The sequence below is a fragment of the Danio aesculapii genome, chromosome 8 (assembly GCF_903798145.1).
Source record: "Danio aesculapii chromosome 8, fDanAes4.1, whole genome shotgun sequence".
Classification (NCBI taxonomy): Eukaryota; Metazoa; Chordata; class Actinopteri; order Cypriniformes; family Danionidae; genus Danio; species Danio aesculapii.
The window spans coordinates 16,455,916-16,479,675 of NC_079442.1; the positions used below are offsets into that span (position 1 = coordinate 16,455,916).

The 23,760-nt window shown below is 34.9% G+C and overlaps 2 protein-coding genes across 2 annotated transcripts; both read right to left on the reverse strand.

The window, feature by feature from the left end:
* Nucleotides 1-664: 664 nt before the first annotated feature.
* prkab1b (protein kinase, AMP-activated, beta 1 non-catalytic subunit, b) lies at nt 665-10,358 on the reverse strand. Its single transcript, XM_056463295.1, has 8 exons — nt 10,248-10,358; nt 7,995-8,142; nt 7,727-7,878; nt 4,856-4,949; nt 4,644-4,758; nt 4,145-4,278; nt 1,563-1,631; nt 665-1,185 (listed from the first exon to the last, which is right to left on the reverse strand). The coding sequence occupies exons 2-8, from the start codon at nt 8,133-8,135 to the stop codon at nt 1,108-1,110; spliced, it is 783 nt and encodes a 260-aa protein (XP_056319270.1). The 5' UTR covers nt 8,136-8,142; nt 10,248-10,358; the 3' UTR covers nt 665-1,107.
* Nucleotides 10,359-13,214: 2,856 nt separating this feature from the next.
* On the reverse strand, nt 13,215-23,100 carry LOC130233331 (transmembrane protein 233). The gene is made up of 3 exons (XM_056463304.1): nt 22,670-23,100; nt 16,897-17,028; nt 13,215-13,748 (listed from the first exon to the last, which is right to left on the reverse strand). The coding sequence occupies exons 1-3, from the start codon at nt 22,859-22,861 to the stop codon at nt 13,737-13,739; spliced, it is 336 nt and encodes a 111-aa protein (XP_056319279.1). The 5' UTR covers nt 22,862-23,100; the 3' UTR covers nt 13,215-13,736.
* Nucleotides 23,101-23,760: the final 660 nt, after the last annotated feature.

Genomic DNA, 23,760 nt, shown 5'->3' on the forward strand with positions numbered 1-23,760 from the left:
TGTTTTATGCAGCAGATGCCCTTTCAGCTCCAACCCATCATTGGGAAACACTCATTCACACACATAAACTATGGACAATTTAGCTTACCCAATTCACCCATAGCGCATATAGGCCCACACGGAATCTGCGCGCGCATAATTCTGCAGATCTTCACCAAAATTCTCGGTAGAAATAGCAAAGAACGTCCGCAGATTCTGTCTGGCCCTACACATGTCTTTGGAAAATGAGGGAAACTAGAGCACCCAGAGGAAACCCACACGAACACAGAAAGAACATGCAAACTCCACACACAAATGCCAACTTACCCAACTGAGACTCGAACCAACGACCTTTTTGCTTTGAGGTGACAGCTCTACCCACTGCACCACCGAGTGTGTTTAATTGGAGTGTGCAGCATGTCTGAGAAATTTAAGCTGACTATTGTCCTCAGATCGTCACGCCTAAGCTTTGAGGAGACAAGTCAGGATTTTCTCAACCAACTTAAAGGTAACCCAACAAACACGACTCAGATGGGACTTGAACCCACAATCCCCAGCTTCGAAGGGTGATGCCTTTTTCATTAAACCACTGGGCCCCATGTGTTGGTTCAAGATTAACATAAAATCCCAGATTTTTTTTTTTTTTTTTTTTACAAAAAACGTGTTCTTGTACACTTTATTAATATAATGGTTGATTTATGAGCAGTTATTTTTATGAATCTCCACTTTATTTGCAGATATTTTTAAATCAAGCGCAACTTGTTGGGAATGTTAAATAAAGTCAGGCACAACAAACGTCAAAAATATATGTATACGTGACATCCATAGAATCAAGACTGCAAAGAAAAGACATCACAGATTTTCTTAAAATGATCTAGAAGAATTTCAGAGTTCCAAAAGTGAAAAGCCTTATTATGAATATCTGAAAGCTGTATAAGAAATACATTTTTAACATTTGACAAACGCATTATATTATTTGTGCAAACACTGTGTGTGTGTGTATATATTTATATATATAGGCTTATGGATCAGAAGAAACAGAAAATTAGACGAGTTTTAGTATAGTTGGTAGGTATGGTCCCTTTTTTGATGGATGCAAGTGTTAGTGGTCCCACAGGAGGTCTGAGATCAGATAGGCTTGTACAGGAGTGTGGTCACGTACTTCTTTTTGTATCGATGCGTCGCACTAAGGACCATCACACCATCCTGTGGAGAAATTAAACAAGACACTGGTAATCACAACAATATTCAAAACAAAACATTTCAAGGCACAAATCACCCGAAATTGAAAGGTCTGTCATGATTTACTAACTCTTATGTTGTTCCAAGTAGTCATATTTTCCGGAATACAAAACACTAGTCATATCTGTTATATTTTTGTGTGGAAAATAGCAGCTTTGTCATTACATGTTTCAACACATTTATATACTGCATTATATACTGCATTTATACTGAAATTAAGGTCATTAAATGATATATTTTCATTTGAGGGTGAACTGTTACTGAGGGTGTGGACATTTTTTTTTTATTTATAATTTCTTCAATTAATGTACTTCTAAAGTGTGTGTAGCATGTTAGCAAACCTTGATGGAAAGGGCGTACAGGTGGTTGAGCATCACATGGTTTGGTTCAGGCAGTAGGGTTGGGTCACACTGTGAAAATCAAACAGAGGAGCCTGTTGGAGAAACTCTTTCTAAAATCAGTCACACTCAGGAAAATTTCTATGGGCTCTTTATCTTTTCTTATCTCTTTATGCCGAAAAGATTGTACAAAAAGTAGCTTGGTGTCCATTTTTAGGCTGCATGAAGATTGTTTGAATTCACAGTTCACCCGAAAATTCACAGTTCACAAAAAAAGTTTTCACTCCTGTCTTCCGGAAGGCGCTTCAGGCTCCTCTGGACAAAACCCAGCAGACTTAGGAACAGCTTTTCCCCCAGAGCTGTCTCCCTTTTGAACTCTGCCCGTCACTGGCAGTGCCACTCTTTTGCCACCCCAATACACCCCCCACACTCCTCTAACTTATACTCCTCACAATCACTGTTTAACACTGCGCATTTAAAATTTGCACATATTCATTGCACTGATTCATTTATTTGAACTGTACATACCCACTGCACTTGGACATTTCTAATTATGTACACACCCACTGTACATATACATTTGTAATTATGTTTATCTATCTGCACACTTCTGATTACTAATAGCTACCTGTACATATATTCATTTATTGTAAATCTGTTCATAGCTAATACAACTTGTCTATAATGTTCATAGTACATCCATCTGTAAATATTACCATAGTTTTTCTATAACTGCACTTTATAACTTATACCTGTATCCTGCACTTGCTGCTATTGCACTCCTGGTTAGACCTAAACTGCATTTCGTTGCCTTGCATTTGTACATGTGTAATGACAATAAAGTTGAATCTAATCTAAAACTATAAATTCAGTGATCATTTACTCCCAATTCACTTGTGTGAGTTTCTTTCTTCTGTTGAACACAAAAGAAGATAGTTTGAACAATGTCGCTATGTTTCGATCCACCTATTTTTATGCATGCGCATATCCTATTTTTGGATATGCGCATTAAAAAATGGTTGATAAAAAGCCAAGATGTGCATAAACTTTGAAAATGTGCATTACAAATGTATGCGCATAACTGCGTAGCATAAACATTTTATTCCATAAGAAAAAAAGGCACATAAACTACAATGGACACACTATTCTGTGCCTTCTAAAGTGCAAGCAATTTGTTAAATAAAGGAAAGATTCACGCAGCTTCTCCTACCGCTGCAAATTCCGTTTTTACTTTTGATATTTGCTGGCAGTTAATCAGGAAGTGATGATTTTGTTCTCTTTGACTCATCCTCACATCTTTTATGTGATAATCCAGTTTTGGGCATAAATTTAATTCACATCTGTTTTATTTAATTTATTTTATTTGTAAATGGCGCCTTTCTGGACACCCAAGGTCGCCTTACAACAAGCACCAATAGTCATAACAGAACAACTTAAAACAAGTAATAAAACGTTGCCAAACAAGATTTTAAATGCATGTAAGGAGTTGCAGGTAGTTGCAGGTATATTCACACATCGTGAATATAAAATAACATGATAAAAAAAATAGTCAAAAGAAAGCCTGCTTAAAATATTGGTCTTTAGACGAGATGTAAAAGTGTGAAGATTATCACTGCTCCTTAGATCTAGGGGAAGTGAGTTCCATAGTCGAGGAGCGGCGGAGCTAAAAGATCTGGCACCCATTGTGCTTAATCAAGGTGGCACCAGGGAGAGAAAGTTGGCTGGTCTAAGGGTGCAAGAGGGGGTATAAATATGGAGAAGTTCGGTGAGATATTGAGGAGCAAGATTATGAAGTGCCTTGAAAGTGAGAAATAGTATTTTAAAATGAATACGAAACTTTAACGGAAGCCAGTGAAGCTGATATAAAAGTGTTGTGATATGCTTTTGAGATGGAGTCCTAGGGATGACACGAGCTGCATGGTTCTGAACCAGTTGGAGTTTATGGAGAAGTTTAAAGAATGCCCAGAGAAAAGTGCATTGCAGTAGTCAAGACGTGAAGTAACTAATGCAATTGCTGTGTTATTGGTTGTGAGAGAAGGGCAGAGACGAGTGATATTGTGCAGGTAAACATATGCAGTATGCGTAGTATCCAAGATGACACCCAAACTCTTAACCTGCACAGGGAAGAATTGTGCTATTATCAATGTCTATTGTAAAATTATTAGCTTTATCCAGAACACTTTTAGTCCCAATGAGAAGGGCTTCAGGTTTGTCACTATTTCATTTTTTAAAGGTTAGCTGAAAGCCAGATTTTTATTTCAGCTAAATATCTGCTCAAAGTGGAAAGAGGAAAAGAACTGGAGGACAGGTAGAGTTAAATGTCATCAGCATAGCATTGAAATTGTATGTTGTATTTTCTAAAAATGTGACAGAGGCAATAATGTATGATAAACTAGAGTGGACCCAGTACGGAACCTTGTGGGACACCAGTAGTGACAATCTGAGATCTTGACCTTAAAATCCTTAATTTAGACAAACTGAGTACATTCTGTCAGATAGTTTTCTGAGTTTTCTGAAATGCGCATGAAAATCACTTCCGAGTAATTGTACAGCCCTAAATTGGAAAATCTCAGTGCAGTACTTACAGAGATTCCAGTGTCTTTATTGAGGAGGACCTGCAGCAGGTGTGGAGGCAGGATAGGAGGAGAGCGCAGTTTGTCCTCGGACTTAGTCGAGTAGGGATCCTGATGATACGGGCCAGGTGGAGAGCTGGACAAGTCTGACGAAAAACATTTAAAGTCCGTGTGAACTAGAAGTCACTGAGACTTTTATTTCAATAAGTTAATGTACTTTAAAACTGAAACTGAATATTGAGCAGAGGGTGGAGCTTTTTTTGTGTGCAAACTAACGGTAAGAAGGGTGTGGTTTAGAATATTGTGGCTGAAGCCATCATACTGAATTCAACAGAGATGGGCCTTACTTTATAAGTTAACCTTACATTAACTTGAACCGATGAATTGTTAACCTAAAGACTAATAATGTGCTCTAGCAAAACAAACTTTGTCAATTTTGGACTTTAAAATCACAACCTGTAGGATATTTTATCTGCTTAATGCCAAAGATCTTTGAATGATATAGATTTACCTGACATGTCAGCACATTTCTCCGAGTCTGTCTTTAGTGCATCAAAAACCTCAAAGTCTGTTTTCCTCACTTTAATTACATTATTCACCACTCCTGACTTATTGGTCACAACAGGCTGGGGAACAAATACAGTAACATTTTACATTTAAGCAAGCATGATTCAAATTAGGCCGTATTTGAGAATTATCAGAAAATAAAAGGCTATCTCTTACCTCTTTAGGGTCTAAAGTCCAGTGTCCGTCCACATAAAACTTATACTGGTGCTCTCCTTCTGGCAGGTCAATTATGGCCACGAAATTATTATGACTGTTAAAAGAGAACGTTACAAAAATAATGAGGGAAAGGAAGCAGAAGGCTCTGCTCTTTTTCTAGCTGTGATGATTATGTTTTTTTTGTGTGTGTGTACAGCATGAGATCACAGTTATTATGACCATGTTTTTTAAGTTTCTGGTAAATGCACACTGACCCCTAGTGTCGAACCTAAAAAAGCACAAAAACAAGTGATGTCCTAAAGGTATGATAAACCCAATTATAATATTAACCCATTATAATATAATATTAATAAATAATAACAACCCTTCACTTGTTAAAAACCTGTTTCTTTCTTATCCTAAGCACGAGAAGATATTTTGAAAATCTTGAAAAGAAACAGCCATTGACTTCCATAGGAAATTTTGTCCCATCTCTGAAAGTCAACAGCTGCTGGTTTCTAACAATCTTCAATACATCTTCTGTGTTCAAAAGAAGAAAGAAATTCATTAAACTTTAGCAAATCCAAAGTTCACCTTTTGGGTGAAGTTTGACTAAATGATTTTGGGTGAACTATCCCTATAAATTTCAGTTTTCTGTGATGGAAGTGTTTTCTTTCCTCAAAGGTTGTGAAGTTATCCTAATGATGTACAATAATGAATGAAAGATTGTTTAGCTGAATTTTTAATGTTGAATAACATCATCATTAGCCATTTATTGTTCCTTGATGGATAAAAGTAATTCATTTGTTAAGCAAAAAAATAAATCTGACTGACCCTAAACTTTTGAACAGCAGTTTTCATCAGTGCACTGGTTTTATTGAAGCAGCAAAGTCACTTTTTGTCATTTTTAGGGAGTATTTTACATTGGCAGAGAGAACTTAACGTGCTGCAATTTGGGAAAACACATGCAAATACAAAAAACATCAGCAAATTATAAAAAGATCTTCATCCGTTTGACATCACACGTGCTGCAAATCCTCACAACACATACAGAGTCACATTTTAGGGTCATTTCTGTTGTGTTCAGATGTGTTTGAAAGTGTTGTGAGAGAATGCAGCGCACTTTCATAAATTGTTTGCCTTGTCAGAAAATGCAGCATGTTTTATTAATTTGTTTGTGTTGTGTGAAAATGCAGAACATTTTTAAAAAATGTGTTTGCGTTGTGAGGATTTGCAAACGGATGAAAATCTTTTCTCAATTTGCTGATGTTTTTTTGTAATTGCATGTGTTTTCTCAAACTGCAGCACGTTAAGCTCTCTGCCAATGTACTATTTTATAGTTTTTAGATGTTACATTGTCATGGCATTGTCATAGCTACAACAAAATAAAATAAATAAATCAGTAAAACAGTAAGCATTTTAAAGTTTACAGACTGGCCCCACTTCAGTCCACTTCTTCAAATATTTTTTCTAAAATGTATAAGTGCTAATCAACTTTGTGCTGCCAGTTTTACTAAAACTATGTACTAAAAATGGAAATGTTTTCTTTTCAATTTTTACTAAAATGTAATGTACATACAACATTTGTTGTCAAACTAACATGCATCTGTTGAAAATAAATAAAGTAAATGCTTTAATGTCACTGTAAAAACATTACACACATACACTTTATTAGGTACACCTGTCCAACTGCTCGTTAATGCAAATTTCTAATCAGCCAATCACATGGTAGAAACTTAAGCATGTAGACATGGTGAAGACGATCTGCTGCAGTTCAAACCGAGCAAAATGATTTAAGTGACTTTGAATGTGGCATGGTTGTTGGTGTCAGACGCGCTGGTCTGAGTATTTCAGAAACTGATGATCTACTGAAATTCACACACAACCATCTCTAGGGTTTACAGAGAATGATGCGAAAACGAGAAAAAAAAATATAGTTAGTGGCAATCATGTGGGCGTAAATGGCTTGTTGATGCCAGACTGGTTCAAACTGATAGAAAGGCAACAGTAATTCAAATAACCACTCGTTACAACCGAGGAATGCAGAAGTGCATCTCTGACTTGTATCAATGGTTCAGGCTGGCGGTGGTGGTGTAGTTGTGTGTGGGATATTTTCTTGGCACACTTTGGGCCCATTAGCACCAATTGAGCATTGTGTCAATGCCACAGCCTACCTGAGTATTGTTGCTGACCATGTCCATCCCTTTATGACCACATATATTCTGATGGCTACTTCCAGCAAGATTACATGCCATGTCATAAAGTGCAAATCATCAATGAGTTCACTGTACTCAAATGGCCTCCACAGTCACCAGATTTCTATCCAATAGAGCACTTTTGGGAATGGGAGATTTGCATCATGCATGTGCAGCCGACAAATCTGCAGCAACTGCCTGATGCTATCATGTCAATATGGACCAAAATCTCTGAGGAATATTTCCAGTACCTTGTTGAATTTTAGCCACGAAGGATTAAGGCAGTTCTGAAGGCAAAAGTGGGTCCAACCCGGTACCAGTAAGGTGTACCTAATAAAGTGGCTGGTAAGTGTACAGTCCTATACATTGAACATAGTATATGCACAACCCCACATTTGACACAAAATTGCATTTTTTGTAGTTTAATAACAATATTTTCAAAATGTACACTTTAAATCCCATTTTCACATGTGTTTAATTTTCAAGCCCCCAAAATACTGTTAAATGCATATTAATATTTAGCGATTCCTTTCCCCCTGCTGTCCATGTTTATCCAAACAGAGCCACTATTTAGAAGCAGCTGACTTACTTGCAGGACACTATGATTTTCAGGGTGATAAATACCTCTTGTTATGTTTGTTGTGTAAACACAGTCTAACATGTCATGCTAATGATTTAATGGTCTGTCAGCACTCACCTCTTATTCAAGGGGATTTTGGTGGCCCAGTTGTTGAAGGAGCCAGACAAGTAGATCTCTTTCCCTGGACCTTTCCAGCGGAACACAGTGGGCCTTTCCTCCAGCGGGGCTTTACTATCCGACTCCTGATCTTGTTGCCAGGCTAGGAACTCCTAGAATGACAGAGAGAAAGTTGGATGAGGTGTCTACAGGAAATAGAGCTACTGCTGTAATAAATGAGTTGTGGGAACATATTGTAACAGCTAATGTTTCACTGTAAGCACATCACCTTGGCATCATCTGACTGGAAGAGGTCTCCATCCTCTGCGCTGTCCATCAGGATTTTGGGTCGAGCTCCATCTTTTCCACTACGGCTCTCCCGCCGGTGCGTCTTCTCCCCTCCGCTTCTCTCACTGCTGGTGTTGCCCATGCTGCGACTTATTTACATGCATGTTAATGAGACTTCCAGATCTAGACAACAGCTTTTTTATATTTATGGTAATATTGGCAATAAACATTCTATACACAATTTACTAACATAACAGTATTTTTTAAAAAGTAGCATTAAAAAAACATACAGATGACAACAATACCGATAAACTGTCACATAAGATCTTTCAATTTAGTCAGTGATAAATATTCTAAAAAGAGGCACTTTTTAAAAAAACATTTTCTTTTCAAAATATTTTCTGAATGAAATTGTTGTCTAATATTGTTTAAAATATATTCTAGGATATATTCTCATTTATGCTGTATTCTGTTTTATTGTCAAAATATTTTTTTACACAAATCACAATCAGATTGGTTTCTCTTCCACTTTTAATAAATATGAGTGGGTAGTCTTGAGTGGCCAATTCTACATCGTGTGTACAACCTGGTCAACATTCATCCCATCTGACATTTTTTATTAATGTACAATTTCAAAAAAGATTCAGCTACTTCCAACTACTGGGCTCCCAATGGGTTTATGAGGTACTTTTCCAACATTGGTTTAGTTCTAGTTTTAACTTGGGCAAAAAAAAAAAAAAAGGAAAAAAGGAAAACATGAAAAATGTTTCCTCATTGTAATGTTTTAAAAATATTTTTAATATATAGTCTTTGTAATAAAACACAATACATAAATACAGCGCAGAAATTAAAATGGTCGTGCCCAACTGAGCCTGGTTTCTCTCAAGGTTTTTTTCTTCACTTTCGCCATTTAGTGAAGTTTTTTTTTCCCTCTCCGCTGTCGCCACTGGCTTGCATGGTTCGGGATCTATAGAGCTGCGCATCGTTGGATTTGCTCTTCAGTATTTGGACTCTCAGTAGTGATTATTAAACCACACTGAACTGAGCTAAACTGAACTGAACTTAAACACTACAAACTGAACTACACTGTTCCTATTTACTATGACCCTTTATGTGAAGCTGCTTTGACACAATCTACATTGTATAAGCGCTATACAAATAAAAGTGAATTGAATTGAATAAAGCATATACAAGTGCCCGTAGCTGTCAATGTGCTTGTCGAATCACCAAGGACCACATTTTCAGCTAAAAATCTTCATTTCAAAAAATGAAGAAAAAAATGACTAACTTGGATGACCATAGATAAATTAACAGCAACCTTTTAAACCACGGTAATCACAAACAAAGCACGGTTTTCTATACTAACCATAGTTAAACCATGGCTTTAAATGAATAAAGTTAAATGAAACTCAATCTGCCAAAACACACGATTAGCCTAGCTTACTTTCTAATATAAAAGTGGTTGTTTTAGTAAGCTAAGCGCTATCCCGTTAACTCAGTAGTTTTATGCATGAATGGACTAAATATTTAGTAACTATGACATTTGTTTATTTACCTGACTAACGTTAAATAATAGACGTGAGTTAGCAAAATTAAGTACACCTGGTAACCATAACAACGTTTCGCATACTAACGTTACTTGCGACTGGTCCCTTATGGTAAGACCACGACATAAAAAGTACGGTCGTTATTTATTAAATTATCAAAGTCTTTTTAAATGTATGACAAAGACCTAGTTTCCTTCTCAATTAATCGACGTTTAGCTTATTGTGTTAACTTAGAGGCGCCAAAGAACAAGGTAACGTTAAGCTAACGTTACACTGCATCCGAAAAATAGTTTTGCGTTATGTTTACATTAAATACGTTAACAGATGTTAATAGTTACTTTTTAGAAGGCTACAATACAAAAAACGTAGTTATAATCCAAACAGTTTTACAAAGTATGCGACGTACGCATTAGTAACAGTAAGTTAAATTTTGACCACTGTTTACAATTGTTTTGCCAATCGCATAAACAAACATTTATAACCAAACGGCTCTTTTGTACACATTTTTGAAAGTTATGAATGCAAAGAGAAATTCTACAGCTGAAGAACGTATAAATATCAAGGACGTAGGCTAAAACGTTGGGATGTTTTATCTTTTACTTCGTTGTTCCTGTTCTTACGTGTAGGGCTCGCCTACGTAAAAGACCGCAGTTTTCCTCCGTTTCATGCCGGACTTTGGTATTTTCCCTTATGATTAAATATCTTACCTCTGAAAACTTTATTTGCCCGTAGCCTGCGATTATGTTTCCGTTCATAACGCCATTTTCACATTGCCTCACAAAAAGGTTAAATGTTAAGCACACCTCTTCCGCCTGCTGCTTTGGACAAGGGAAATAACCATCGAGCTCTGTATGAAGTTAAAGCAGTGGGAGACGAGGAGTGTTGTAACAAGTTGTTGCAACTTCTGTAACTTGGCGTTTTTTTACTTAGAGAATCTCAAACTTTGATACAGTATTCACATATTTGTCTGCTGCAAGTCAATGTAAAAATATGCTACTTATTCTTAAATTATTGATAAAGCGTGCTGTTTTGAATAGAGCCTTAAGTCAGTAAAAGAAAGCCTTATTCATTCAGTTTCATATTTAAAATAATGGAATTAAATTGTTTTATTAAAAGCATAAAGGGAATGTTTAAGTTCAAAACTTTAATAAATCTATCTAATGTATATTCATTATGTTAGTTTATTTATTATATACAGCTGCAATCAGAATTATTAAACCCCCTGAATTATTAGCCCCCTGTTTATTTTTTTCCCAAATTTCTGTTTAACGGAAAGAAGATTTTTTCAACACATTTCTAAACATAATAGTTTTAATAACTCATCTCTAATAACTGATTTATTTTGTCTTTGCCATGATGATGACAATACATAATATTTGACTAGATATTTTCAAGACACTTCTATACAGCTTAAAGTGACATTTAAAGACTTAACTAGGTCAATTAGGTTAACTAGGCAGGTTAGGGTAATTAGCAAGTTATTGTATAACGATGGTTTGTTCTGTCTGACTATCAAAAAATATATAGCTTAAAGGGGCTAATAATTCTGACCTTAAAATGGTTTTTAAATTTTTTTTTAAACTGCTTTTATTCTAGCCAAAATAAAGCAAATAAGACTTTCACAAGAAGAAAAAATATTATCCGACATACTGTGAAAATTTCCTTGCTCCATTAAACATCATTTGGGAAATATTAAAAAAATGTAAAAATAAAAAGGGGGTTTAATAATTTTCTGATTTCAACTGTATTTATTTATTTATTTATTTACTTATATATTTTGGACTTTACCTGGTATGTGATGGGTGAGCCATTTATTTATTTGTTGACATACTTTTTAATTAATTGCTTTGCCATTAATTAATTTTTCATATTTTTGAAATATAATATAATTTTATACATAATTAGACACTGTCAGTCAGATTAGTCATTTTCTTTCTTTCTTTCTTTCTTTCTTTCTTTCTTTCTTTCTTTCTTTCTTTCTTTCTTTCTTTCTTTCTTTCTTTCACTAATTAATTTCTTCTGTGCCAGATTAGGTGTCTAGCTCTATTTAAGCCTATTTTTAAAAAATAATAGTAAACATATTTTTTTTTATTATTATTTACTACTAAAATAATATAAAAATAATAATAATAAATACATCAACAATGAAATAAATGGCTCACCCATCACATACCAGTTAAAGTCCAAATATATAAGTAAATAAATAAATAAATACAGTTGCAATCAGAATAAATTTGTTCTTGATGATTTAATCTTTTGTTCAATTAGTTAATTTTAATTAGGTACATTTTGAATAGAAGTGTGTCCAGCTGCATTTGAATCCACACCTTGGTTTTATTAATTTAATTTTATCTCATTATATGTTTATCCATTAATCCATTCATTCATGTATTTGGGAGTCCACATTTTAATTAAATAAAAATCATTATATATATATATATATATATATATATATATATATATATATATATATATATATATATATATATATATATATATATATATATATATATATATATATATATATATATATTATTCAGCTAGAATAAAAGCAGTTTTTAATTTTTTTAAAACTATTTTAAGGTCAATACTATTAGCCCCCTTAATATTATTAGCCCCTCGTAACCCCTTAACAAACCATCGTTACAATAACTTGCCTAATTACCTTATCCTGCCTAGTTAACCTAATTAACCAAGTTAAGCCTTTAAATGTCAGTTTAAGCTGTATAGAAGTGTCTTGAAAAATATCTAGTCAAATATTATTGACTGTCATCATGGCTAAGATAAAACAAATCAGTTATTAGAAATGAGTTATCAAAACTATTATGTTTAGAAATGTGTTAAAATTATCTCTCTGTTAAACAGAAATTGGGGACAAAATAAACAGGGAGGCTAATAATTTAGGGGGGCTTATAGTTCTGACTTCAACTGTGTGTGTGTGTGTGTGTGTGTATATATATATGTATATATATATATATATATATATATATATATATATATATATATATATACAGTATATGTGTGTGTGTGTGTGTGTAATAATTAAATATTTAATTTTATTTTAGGACCTGTGCCAGAGGGTGTGTCCTGTCATAGAGTGAGCCAGCTGGGTTTGACAGTCCACACGTGTGCTCATCAGAGTCTTGCGACATTCTCACGGCTGTCCAGTTTCATAGCATCATGACATGACTGGCAATGATGTACAGAGAGAAGTGGAACTGTATCCGCAAATGCACACTCCGATAAACACACTCATGGGTGGTACAGATATGGACCACCAGCACATCTTGAAAGCACATTAGTCAGTAACTTAAGGGAGACCGATGATCGGGACAAACTGATTACTATTAATATTATCACCCGTACACTGAAGTACACTGAAAACTCATCAATGAAACACACAGTAAGTACTACCGTGTACCATTGCATGTGTAGCTAGCTAGTTGTTTGTTCTGATTGCCAAGAGTGGAGCCCAATTTATCTATATTTAACCATAGCTGGCTATAATATTACATATCAAAATACAAGATCCTCCAAACGCTGCGGATTACATTAGATGTAAGGCCAAGAGGGAGTGGCTAGTGCTGCTATGATCCATTATAACAAATACAGACATTTAAGCATTTAGAGTCTTTTAATACTTTGTGCATTTATTTAAATTTTCTCTTAAAAAAAACAAACAAACAAACAAACAAATAACAACAGTCAGACTCTATTATTTTACATTCATCCATACATAATAACACTTTTCTGTAAAAGCATTGGTTAGCTATTTGAGTGCAAGCATCCTTTTAGTAGTATGCTTAAAGACAAGCACAATGTACACATCTGAACTACACATTTACAACATTTGAAGTGTCAGACATACTCAGCAAATACAGACTTTGCAGTTGTTCTGCCTGCAGGAATAAATGACACCACTCTCATACAGTATATCTGTGAGGTGGTATGAAGATTAAGTGACTTTTAGTGTAGGTTTGTGTTTTCTGGCCATGCTTTAAGCAAATCAGACCCACTTATACATTCCATTTGAAAAATACTGATTGATGAACCCAGGATGGTTTATTTTAAGCACATGGTGCCACCACAGTGAAATCACGTTCAGGGTTTAGCTCACAGCGTCCTCTGGCGTTCACTGGAACTGATCGCCACTAATTTACAGTGCAGCTTCCTGCTGTCAACTGGCTTCACCACAGTCAGATTGCATCCTGTTTGGTTGATGTAAACAGAGATAAAAGAAGAAAGTTGTTTCTTAATAAGAGTACAGCATATAAACCGTGTTAATAAATACCATGCAGGTGAGAAGTACATTTACAGTGGATAAATTAATAGTATAGTTTATTTGCATAATTTAGTCATTTTCAAAAAAAAGCTACTTGATAGATGTCAGTCTGATTCTAGTGATACAGTCTTCAGAAATAACATGGCAGCTTTTTTTTTTTTTGGAAGTTTGTTTCCGCCATGGAAAAAAAAAAGCTAAATGTGACTGTTTAGCGCATAATGGGACGTTTTTTGGGGTTGAATTTATTAAGTAAACATTGGCAGAATTTAGGATGGGCAACTGAGCCATTGCCAACTGATTTTGTCAGAGCTATGATTATAATATCATCTTAAATGATATATTATGCTCAAATAGTCTATCAATTTTAATGTGTACATTACAGGCACGAAGCCAGGGGGGCTTGGGGTGGTTCGAAAGACCCACCCCTCACTGACAAAGGTCCAGAGTTTGTCCCATACATGAGCTCATTTGTCCTATTTTGACTGCAATGCCATAATAAATTGTGAGAATAATCCCTCAAAGAAGGCTTTAGCTCTTTAAATTAATGATATTTAAATGACAATAGGCTAGTTTTCAATTTAAAACTTTAACAGATTCCTATTTTTTTTCTAATTATGTATGATGTAATTGATGTAAATAAGATGTAAATGATAATTGATGTAAATATCTTGGAAATGTTTTTGGTACATCAAAAAGTGTGGTTGTGATGACCATCCATCAAGCTAATCCAGCTAAAATAGTGCTTAAAATGTCTCTAAAATGCAGTATATAAATCTCATAATTAAATTGAAAATGAGGCGAATAACTTCCAAAAGTTTTTTAAGAAAAAAAGAACCACCCCTTTCACCAGGCTGGCTACGGGTCTGCATTAAGGCCAAATAGTTATTAATTCATGTTTAAAAAAACAATATCCCACAACTCTAAACATTAATCTCAACGTATTACTTAAGTGGACTCCCTTCTCGTTCTGTTTCCAGTTTCTTTACTCTGAAAAATCAATATAATTGTCTATTTTTTATGTACCAGTATTCTTTCAGTAACGCTATACCAGTAATGATGTATTTGATGATTTAATCCCAGCTGTTTATCTTAACTCTTTTCTTATCTCTTATCTTGTCTGTATCCACAATAATAACGAACTACACAGAGCAAGACACACAAACATGGATTAATTTGTGTTGCCAAATTCATAATAATAATCCAAATAATACAAAATAAACCCAAATAAATATTTTAATTAATAAAAAATTATTATAAATTCTATGAAATCAAACTTGATTGACAACAAGTCCATAGATCCTTATAAGTAGACATGGTGACAATGCAAAATCTTGGTCTGTGAAGCAGCCTTATTAAAAATAACTGTGCAGATCTTTGGCCTTTTGACAGTTACATTTAATGAACATAAAAAGTATAGAAGTATGGAGGAAATGGGTTTCTATTGCTGTGTGTGAGGAAGAAAAAGAAATTGAAGTCAACTTATCTATCTATCTATCCATCCATCTATCCATCCATCCATCCATCCATCTAGACAAGAAAACTTTGGTTTTATAAAGACTTAATATCTATAGTACATAAATTGCTCTGTCTAATTTAATCATTGTAATTAGACTATCAATCAGTTTGAGTAACTGTGAACAGTATCAAATATTCCATATAAAGGTTTTTAAAGAATGATGTCACAAATTGCATATTGCTGCTTTCTTTACAGTTTTTCTTTATTGGTTTGGCTCATTTCTTGAAACAGAAATTACATTCTCAAAATTCTAAGATAATTTGGCAAAACAATGCTACAGTTTAGCACAACACTATAGCTTACTTGCGAAAGCTCATATCTCTCCAAAAACAGTTCACTGGCTCATTTCTTGAAACAGACCGGACATTCTCAACACTCTTGGTGCTTTTGCCAAAATAATGTGGATGGTTCAGCACAACACCATGGTTCACCTGCAACAGCTCATACCTTTCCCAAAACAGTTCACTCTTGTGTCAAAACAGTCAGTGCCCCCAAAATGCTTTGTTCCTTTGGCATTGTGTGAGCACTGCAAGTCAAATGTTTAGAGGTTTTGTTACTATCGCAGAGGACCATTGAAATAACCCTCATATCCACCTTACAGTCTTAGCCCAGTCCTTGATTGACAATGGTAACTGTACTGTTTTGTTCTAGCCAACAGAATACAATTGTGTATAAAACTGAAAAAAAGAAATAGAATTTTAGGGTAAGAGTAGCCTCCAAGGTTTGACATCACACATTGCACTCATACTGCCAAGGAAATTGTAACCATTATCAATCACACACATAAAGTAATTTCCATACGTCAGAATAAAACAAAATATACTGTAATATAAACACACAAACAAAAAACAATGAAAATTAGTGCAGCCGACAGTGCTTGATTGGTCACCTAAGATGTGTGAAATTCCTCCTTTGTTAGTCAAGTTCTAGTTTCACCTGACGCCCAGTTGCTGTAATAAATGTATCAAATATTCCACGGATTCATATATGGTATTCATGGTATTATGTTCTTGACTAACTTTGACAATTGAATAGACGATTGTGCATGTGATGACTTATACAATGAAATGACGCTGACATATTTTGGAGCGAACAACCATTGAACTGAAAATCAACAATCAGTTTAGATCAACTAGATCTATTCACTTGGAAATTGTGCTAAATGTCGGCTTCTGTACTTAATCTTTTGCAAAGATGTACTTAGACATTTGCAATTTGATGAAATGAATGAGAAAATCAAGTCTGTTGTGAACAATTGTTCGAGAATGTAATTCCTGTTTCAAGAAATGAGCCAAACCAATAGAGAAAAACTGTAATAAAGCAGACAATTTTAGCAATTAATGATTTCACTTTAAGTTTCTCATATAAAGACTTCCGAAGACTTGAGAAATATTGCACAGGTCATAAGAACCACATTTCTAATACTTTTAGAACGTAATATTTTCATCTGCGTTCATTACACTTAAAAACGCTATAGGATATTTTCGGAAGTAAATGACAGAATTTTCAATTTACAGTGAACTCAAAAATATGAGTCAGGCTTTGTGCAAATTAATACCGTGGTGAAGTGTACAATACAGAAGACCATAATGATAAGGCCGATGACTAGAGAAGTGATTCCCATGTGAAAAGCCTTCCTCCCCAGTCGCCGAGCTCCCTCATAGTCTTTAGCATCATAGCTGCTTTGAGACTGAAAGAAACAGAAAAATATGATTGGTAAAATGGGCTATTTGACAGAGTAATTTCAGAATGGATATTTATTTGATTGACGATAAACAGAATTAAGATTAATTTGAAAGTATGCGTCTAGCATATTTTGATTGCAACATCAGTGGCAGGTCTCCAAAAGAAAACTACACCTCATAAAGCAGACAGCAACGAGGGGCATAGTGATGATGCCAACCTCATTTCAGCTCTCCTAATAAGATCACACAGCAAGCTGAGACTTGGACATACGGATCACTAGCACTAAATCACATTTACTGCGATGACAAAGATGGTTTAAATTGTAATTCTAATATGAATTACTGTTTAAAATATGAATTTTCTGGTTGGAGAACATTTAAGAGTCTAGTCTAAATTTTTTTAGCAAGTGTAAACATTGTTAAATTTATTCCTTAAAATTATTCATAACAGTGGAGATCAAAATTAGAGAATCTACAGTTTGCTAAATTTTGACATCATTGCTTAGTCCTATTGAAGTCCTAACATGAGTAAAAGAGCTGTTTTAAATAGGGGTGCAATGGTATAGACTTTTCATGGTTTGGTTTGCATCATGGTTTTAGGTTGTTTTGGTATGGTTTGTTAAAAATACAGGACACAATAAAAAAACATCTATCTACAAGCAAAAGCACGAATGAAAATGTAGGAATGAAGTAAAGATACTACTAAAATAAACAGTTCTATTCAGGTATCTAACTGTAGTTTTCAGGTACAGAAACTGAATCATATAATCAAATATAACATATATAATGAAAGCTTAAACATTGAAGTTACAACAGCTATTCTTTCGTCTCATTATCTTTTGTTGTTTGATTAATATTAAAAACACAGACAGCAATTATTAATATAAGGCAATCCACAGAATGGAGTAATCTGAGAAGGTTACAGAAAACACATAATTTCTCAATTGTTTACGTCAGTTGTTCCAGTCATGTTGACATGAATATTGGACATAGTTTTACACTTCAGAAGCAAAACGATTTTCATCCACCCATTCAAATTAGGCGCTTCACAAATCTCAAGTGCGAGTTTATTTTATGCCTTGAGGTTGAATATTTAAATGATATTTTATGGCTGATTTACCAGCCATACATGTAAAGCAAAAATAATTTCCTTCAATTCAGTCACGTCCAACAGCCATCATCCTTAAACCAATCTCCATCATCGTAAGCTGCTTGCTTTTCTGTCTGTTCCATTACTCCGTTTGTTAGATGTTTCTATCTACTTTCTTTTGCAATCTGAAGTGCGCCACAGGATGTTTAATTGCATCTTTGCATTGACTTCACATGTAAATCACTCGCGCTTGACGCTTCATCTGCATCTGCTTACTGCACAGGCTGCAAAACAATTTCCCCCCACTTACATGTAATGTTAGGATTGTGAGGGTGCAGGTGAGACATCATTTTTTGAGAGGTGAGAGACACTGAAATACATCATGTTCGCTGCGTATGCAACATCTATAAGTCATGTAAAACAATTCATTTTAAACTGAAAAAATATAATTAGATTTTTATGGTTTGGAATTGGATGTTTTTTGAGATTATTAAAATTTTTTGTGATTATTTTGAGTTTAAATTACAAATTTTGCTGGATCGCAAAAAAAATTGACTTTGCATTGGATTCAGCCATCGAAAATTCGCAAAAAAATAGGGGATCTGCTTGAATATTTGCCAATCCCTATTTAACTGGCAGTGTTCCAAATGGCTCACTCAGTACTTGTGTACAAAGTCCACACTTTGATGACATCATTGGTCATTGCGGTTACATGCTCAACAGAAATGACTGTGATTGGCTTTGAAGGGCTCTTCACAGATACTGGAACACTGGAGAATTTGAATCCCACATCTGAGCAGCTGTATATCTGTTCACACTTGGTGAACAATGGTGAAGCGATGACCTTCAGAGCCAATCACAGTCATATCATATCTGTTGAGCACATAAACAAAGTAGCCAAACAGTGTTGTTTAGGAACATGCATAAAGTTGTCATGAACCAGAAGTTGCTGAGACATTTATTTCAGCATGTTAATGTACTTCCAACTTAAACAGAATATTGAGTAGTGGACGAGGCTTTCTTTTTGCTCATCATTCCCTCATAGGAAACTAATGGTTAGGGAGGCGTGTTTAAGAATATTGTGACAGAGAACGTCTGCAACTCCAAACTCAGAAGCAAAAAATGAGCACACTTCAAAGCATAAAAATGACAGATGCAACAACCTAAGGACTTGTACACTAAGCAAGCATGTGCAATGCCACAAGATAGAAAGACAACATGATGTATTTGGGGCAGGGCCAATGTGAGCCATTTTAAAGTGACTGTAACCCCAATGGCAGACACTTTCAGCCATAGCAAGAGAAGTTAGTTTTTACAAAGCTGTCATTTCTAGGCCATTGCATATTTACAATGTCACTAACTCATTAAAATCCTACAAAAAAAAAATGGTTGTGCATGAAAGACAAAAGCAAAATAGGACTCGATATTGTGGAGAATTGCAATGGGTAATCAAGGTTAACAATGCAATTGGAAGTGTTCACCAGCTAAGGGCTGAGCAGGGTAAGGATCTGTTTCACCATACACAATGTTTCTTTTTTGTAAGATTTATTTTTGGCCTTTTTTTGATAGGACAGTATTTAGACAGGAAGCGAAGTTGGAGAGAGGGAGAAAGGGAGGGTAGGGTAGGGAAATGTCCTCGAGCCGGGATTCGAACTCGGGACACCCTGACATACACACAATGTTTCTTGATGTTTAAGAGAATTTAAACTGAAAGCCCTGCAGGAACTAAACCATCACCAGAAAGCAATCAAAAGACAAGATTAACATTTGTCACTAACACTGGTCCTAATTTAAATTTAGTTATGAAAACATGTTTAATTTATTCAGGTTTGGTATTATCATTAAAGCAAGGTCAAACTGGGTCAAACTGAAGAAAAAGCTGAACCCTTTCTGCAGCAAGAATTGGACTTATAATACTGATCAAGTAAATGCAAATATTTCTTAAAAGTTCTTTCACACGTGATTCCTACCATGCATTCATCGCACAATCAGCCAGAATTGTTATGCAGGACAATGAGCTCATCTCAGCAAAATGAGTAAAGCAGTTTCTCGAAGTGAATGGCAGCACAGAGTCCTGATCTAAACCTGAGTGAAAATCCTTAATGACAAAGTTGTTGCTTAGAAACATATGCTTTATATTTTACTTTGCATTTCCTACTACATGTAAAAGCCAGTGACCTTGTTTTAATGATAATACATATTTAATGCTAATATGTTTTTGTCAAGTGTCAACAAAGTGTAACAACAAAAGTGAGACTAAATGAATAATTGTTAAACCTGGGCCTATTAGGATAAACTCCTACTGTTAACCACTTGTTACCCTGTGCATAAAGCCCCCAGTGTGTCAGAGGGCAGTGCGCCAGCTTGCGTGATTTTTGATACTCATCTAGTTTCTCACAGGCGGTGTGGTCTTGTGGCCGCTGCAGCTGCTGTAGTCAGAGTGCCCTCAACTTTTACTGTGTAGCAGAGGTAGAGTCAATCTGAAACTAAGGTGTTGCTCTCACAGCAAACCTCTGCACTTTACCCCATTCAGACCCCGCCGCCTCCACTCTCCCACAAGCATTTGAAATGCTCAGATTGATTGCAGAATGCAGGGGCAACTATATATATATATACTAGGGTAATTAACAATGGCTTGTTCTGTAGACAATTGAAAATTAGTAACTGGGCTAATTTATATTGACCCTAATATATATATATATATATATATATATATATATATATATATATATATATATATATATATATATATATATATATATATATATATATATACACACATTTATTCCAGCCAAAATAAAAGGTCTAATAGGTCTTTCACTAGAAGAAGAAAAATATTGTTGGAAATTCTGTGAACATATATACACTCCTGGTCAAAAGTTTAGGTTTAGTTTTTTCATGTTTTTTTTATAAGAAAATTATTTTATTCATCAAGGCAGCGTTTAATAAATAATATATATTTTTTAAATTGTTAAATATTTATGAACAGTTTTATATTATTGTTTGTAGTTTCAAATAAAATTATTACTCCAGTCATTATTGCTTTTATTACTTTTACCAACAACATTAATAATAATAATAATGATAATAATTAATATTAGAGTGATTTTGGAAGGATCATGTGACTCTGAAGACTGAAGTAATGAAGCTGAAATTTTTTTAAATCACTGGAATAAATTATGAAATTAAATTATAAACTACTTCTGATCAGTTATTTTATAGTGCAATAACTTTAGAATAAATAATGTCACAATTTTATCGTTTGTACTGTATTTTTGATTAAATAAATGGAGCCAGGAGAAGCTTATTTTAAAACATTTAGAAATTGTACTGACCCCAAACTTTTGTGTGTGTATATGTATAATATAATTTTATCATTCAGTGTTTTTCACGTACAATATCAATTTTTATTAAAAAAAAATACTATCCATTAGTATTTAAATATAATAATCTTTAATAATAATATTAAATATGCTAGAGCCTCATTGATTTGCTCATGGCTGTACATAGACTGTAATGAACAACACATGCTGCACTGTACACATTTCAAGCTATCAAAAATGTCAATAAAAGTGATTTAAGTAGACTTTTCAATATCAAAATTGTCAAAGCAAAAATCTTGGCTCCATAATTGATAAAGCATAAATAATCAGAAAGCACTCGTGAATAACAAATCACTGGAAACTGTTAATTTTTTTTTAAGTTTATGGAATGAGATACACTGAAGGAATGAGATACACTGCCTTAGTTATGGGGATAGTTCAAACTTGAACAAGTGAAGATGGTGCAGATTTTTTTGGTGGGCTGAACTATGCCTTTAATAACCAGTAAAATCGTTGCAAAAACAACATGCATTGACATTAAAACGGAAGTGAGTTGTTGGGTCTACTGTAATGTAGCCAAACCATAGAACTTTGTCTCCTATTCTCTTAGAGGTCAGTGTGTGAAAAGTCAGTAGAAAACCACTGAAAACAAACAAAAATGCTTTGCTGATTATCTACAGCATGAACAATGAAAAAAAAACAGCCAACAACATGCCTTGTGCAAGTGAGCACACCTGCAGACCACCGTGTCGTGTGAATGTTCGAGTAGGGTAAGGGTGTGTGAGAGAAATGTCAGGGAGAGTCTATGCAATCCTGTTTTAATGCGTAGGAGTGCTACCAAGTGAACTGCACAGATACTTGAGGCCTATTTATTGAGATCTATTTATAACACTTATATGTCTGTCTGGACCATAAGAACATTAGGTTTAGTCAGATTTCAAAGCCACACGTTTATCACACTGCCAAGTGGATAACTAAACCCAGAAGAGACATACCATAAGAAAAAGTATTTTGTGATGATGGATACACTGTACAATATGATATGTTTTAAGTTAGAAATTTAAGTAGAGAGTTCACCCAATAACTTTGGGAAACACAAAAGAAGATATTTTAAAGAACCAAGTAGTTTTGGACACAACTGACGTTTTGTATATTGCAAATTTTTATATACAGAAGAATTCACATAATCTTTACTGTTCATAATAACCAAAAAATAAAGGATTTTTTACTTACCATCAAAGAAAAGACCAACGCCACAATGTTTATAGGCCATGCTGGACAAAAACATGTAAAAATAGTCAGAAAAATATAATTTTTCAGCGGCGGTTCTCTTTGATCCTCAGCACTCCTTCCCAAACTGTGGTCTGAGCTTCCATCGATCGAGTGGTTTGTCTTTCCATCTGACCGTTGGAGACCAGGACTCATGATGCAGGAGTATCAAGTGCTATGAGTTATGAAGGAGCAGGAGACGGTGAGAACATTTACAAGAGCTGTGCGGAGAAAGATCAAGAAACTGAATGAAAAACCGGAGGAGAAATGCAAGGGCAAGAGCTCATGAAGACACTCATGGGGGATGAACAGATGATTGGGTAAGTGTGAAAGGCAATGGATGAGAAGTTGAGTGAGTCAGAGATGGCTTATGACCTAATTACCACCCGGGCTGAAAACTATCCCACTTCAGAGAGGGAGAGAGAGAGGGAGACTGTGTGCGGGACGCTGAATAAATGTAAGATGAAAGAGGAGAGGCAAGCTGAAGAAAAAAAAAAAGTCTGTCTGCTTGCCCATATTACCATTATCTGTCAAAGGGAGAAGGGAGTGTTAAAGTTACAACTGATACAGCCATATGGATAATGGCCCCAAAATCACATTACAATGCTGCCAAGAAATGCACACTGGCAATTTTCCCACTGTTTTTTGCATAGTGCTGAAAGTGTAGAGAGTGCTTCCTAGAGGTTAAAAGTTGTATCACACATTGTAAATGCAAAATTGTGCATTGAATGATGCAACAAACAATGGCCGAGTTCCAAATGGCACACTGCACGTGCACTTGTGAGCACAGGGGTGCTCTGACTGATTCTGGATGGCCATATCTTGACAACAGTAGCTCTTTTCACTCAACAATACCGGTAAATATCCGGAAGATTACTGGAACGACTTTACCGGTAAAATCAAAAAAGCGCTGTTCACTCAGGCAAGAACGTTGCGGATTTTTTCCGGAAGAGACCATTCACACATATATTCCAAAATACTGGTAAATTCTGACATCATTAACCAGAAACAACCTCCAAACGGCTGCGCTTGTATTTGTAAACACAGAAGGGGTC

Bases quoted from the DNA above. Each gene is read 5' to 3' on its own strand.
- LOC130233331 (XM_056463304.1), bottom strand. From the start codon at position 22,861: ATGAGTCCTGGTCTCCAACGGTCAGATGGAAAGACAAACCACTCGATC. The intron at 17,029-22,669 runs GTAAGTAAAAAA...TGTTTCTTTCAG, and splicing joins CGTTGGTCTTTTCTTTGATG to TCTCAAAGCAGCTATGATGC.
- prkab1b (XM_056463295.1), bottom strand. From the start codon at position 8,135: ATGGGCAACACCAGCAGTGAGAGAAGCGGAGGGGAGAAGACGCACCGG. The intron at 4,950-7,726 runs GTGAGTGCTGAC...CTCTTTTAACAG, and splicing joins AAAATCCCCTTGAATAAGAG to TCATAATAATTTCGTGGCCA. The intron at 1,632-4,144 runs GTAAGTACTGCA...TGATTTTCACAG, and splicing joins ATAAAGACACTGGAATCTCT to TGTGACCCAACCCTACTGCC.